Source organism: Pteropus alecto, unplaced genomic scaffold (assembly GCF_000325575.1).
Source record: "Pteropus alecto unplaced genomic scaffold, ASM32557v1 scaffold115, whole genome shotgun sequence".
NCBI lineage: Eukaryota > Metazoa > Chordata > Mammalia > Chiroptera > Pteropodidae > Pteropus > Pteropus alecto.
The window spans coordinates 3,408,121-3,409,685 of record NW_006436814.1 but is presented as its reverse complement, the minus strand read 5'-3'; the positions used below and the strand labels follow the sequence as shown (position 1 = coordinate 3,409,685).

At 34.0% G+C, this 1,565-nt stretch overlaps 1 protein-coding gene across 1 annotated transcript in view; it reads right to left on the bottom strand.

Annotated features, from left to right (window-relative positions):
• CDC42BPA (CDC42 binding protein kinase alpha) overlaps window positions 1–1,364 on the bottom strand; it is a 217,974-nt gene extending 216,610 nt beyond the window's left edge. The window contains 1 exon segment of the mRNA XM_015591278.2: window positions 1,077–1,364. Within this exon segment, the coding sequence (XP_015446764.1) occupies window positions 1,077–1,254 (178 nt within the window). The 5' untranslated portion in view covers window positions 1,255–1,364.
• Between the last annotated feature and the right edge of the window lie 201 nt (window positions 1,365–1,565).

Here is a 1,565-nt window from a genome sequence, read left to right as displayed (position 1 = left end):
ATTTACCTGACAAACTCATTTTTTATATATTTCAAATTCAAAAGAATAAAAAAATGAAATAATCACCAACTGACTTTCACTTCAGGAAAATAAAGCTTTCCTTGGGAACGAAGACATTTTAGAATCAAAACTTTCCAACCAACTAAAATTATTAGTATTCCAAAGGTATAAAATACAGTACTACTTTGGCCGATACCCTCCAAAAGCCAATGTTAACCAAAATAGGTCTGGGTGATGACCTATTCCCATAGAGAACAGCTGGATATTCAAATGCACAATGGATACAGAAGAACTTAAGCCAAGTCTTCAAGCCTGAAGGTCACGTAGAAGCTTTTGCTCTCATCATTGATCTATTGCACCACAGTAGGTCTTCAAATTCACATCAATATTTAGAAGGAAGACAAAAACTTAACCAGTTTAGATTTGAATTAAATTTAGAGCAAATCACACTTTCAGGCAGGAGCTGCTCCCAAACATTCTCTCCCAACTACTACCACAGAATTTTTAAACATTTAAGTCATGTTATCCTACAAACATGACAATTTGTGGCAAGTCCATGTTTAGCAGTTCCTTTGCTTGTACTATAGAGAAATGAAATAAAATCCACTGATAACTACCTTCAAGTTCCGTTGACGTAAGGTATTTTAATATCTCCTCCCATTTCCAGAGTGATTTCCAAACTCTGGGAAGGAATGTTTCCACTAATAAATACCTTTCAACTGAATGTCTGTTTTACCACCACGCGTATTAGGCAATGTGAACAATCATCCAATTTTGCCCATCACAGAATTATTCAAAAGCTCTTACTGCTGACCTAAAAATGTAAGTTCTTCCTCATAAATTCCACATTAAATCGTGGCAACCGTTGAGTAGTCTGGTTGTACTCCTGGGAAAATATTTATCAAAAACTCGAAAACAATCTTGAATATCCGGTGTCTATTCTTTTATTGTATATATATGTTTAAGTTGTTGTATGTCAATATACACTATATTACATATAGTTTACTCATGATAACTCTCTATAACAATTAAATCAACATGTCCAGCTAAAGAGTTTTAAAAAAATACAGACTTACCCCATTCTAGGTATTCAAGAATGTTCTTCTCTCTTCTCAGCGGAGAGTTATTGCATTCATCATAAAGACAGATGAGTATATCCAGTAACGTTTCCACACTGAAGCACTGCCCATTGGTCTGAGCCGGCCCATCCAAAATAAACTGCTCCAACTGCCTCAAACGCACTTCTCCAGACATGTTGCTTCGATTTCTGCTGGTTTTCCTTTAAGTTATTATTAACGATTTTTACTATGATTCTTTATACCTAAATTTTAAAAGGTGTGGTTTTAAAAATAAACCACTTGTTATTCAAACAACTGTCATGCAATGCCGGTGCTGAATTAACCATCCAACACACCGGTACCCTCACTTAATTGAAGCGTCTTCAATTTCGCACATATACATATATTTTGAGGGAGAGTTACCATAAAATATATATTTGATACATTTTTAAAGAATAATACAATTAAGTCGTATATTTAAATAAAATAATAATTAAAAGTACAACG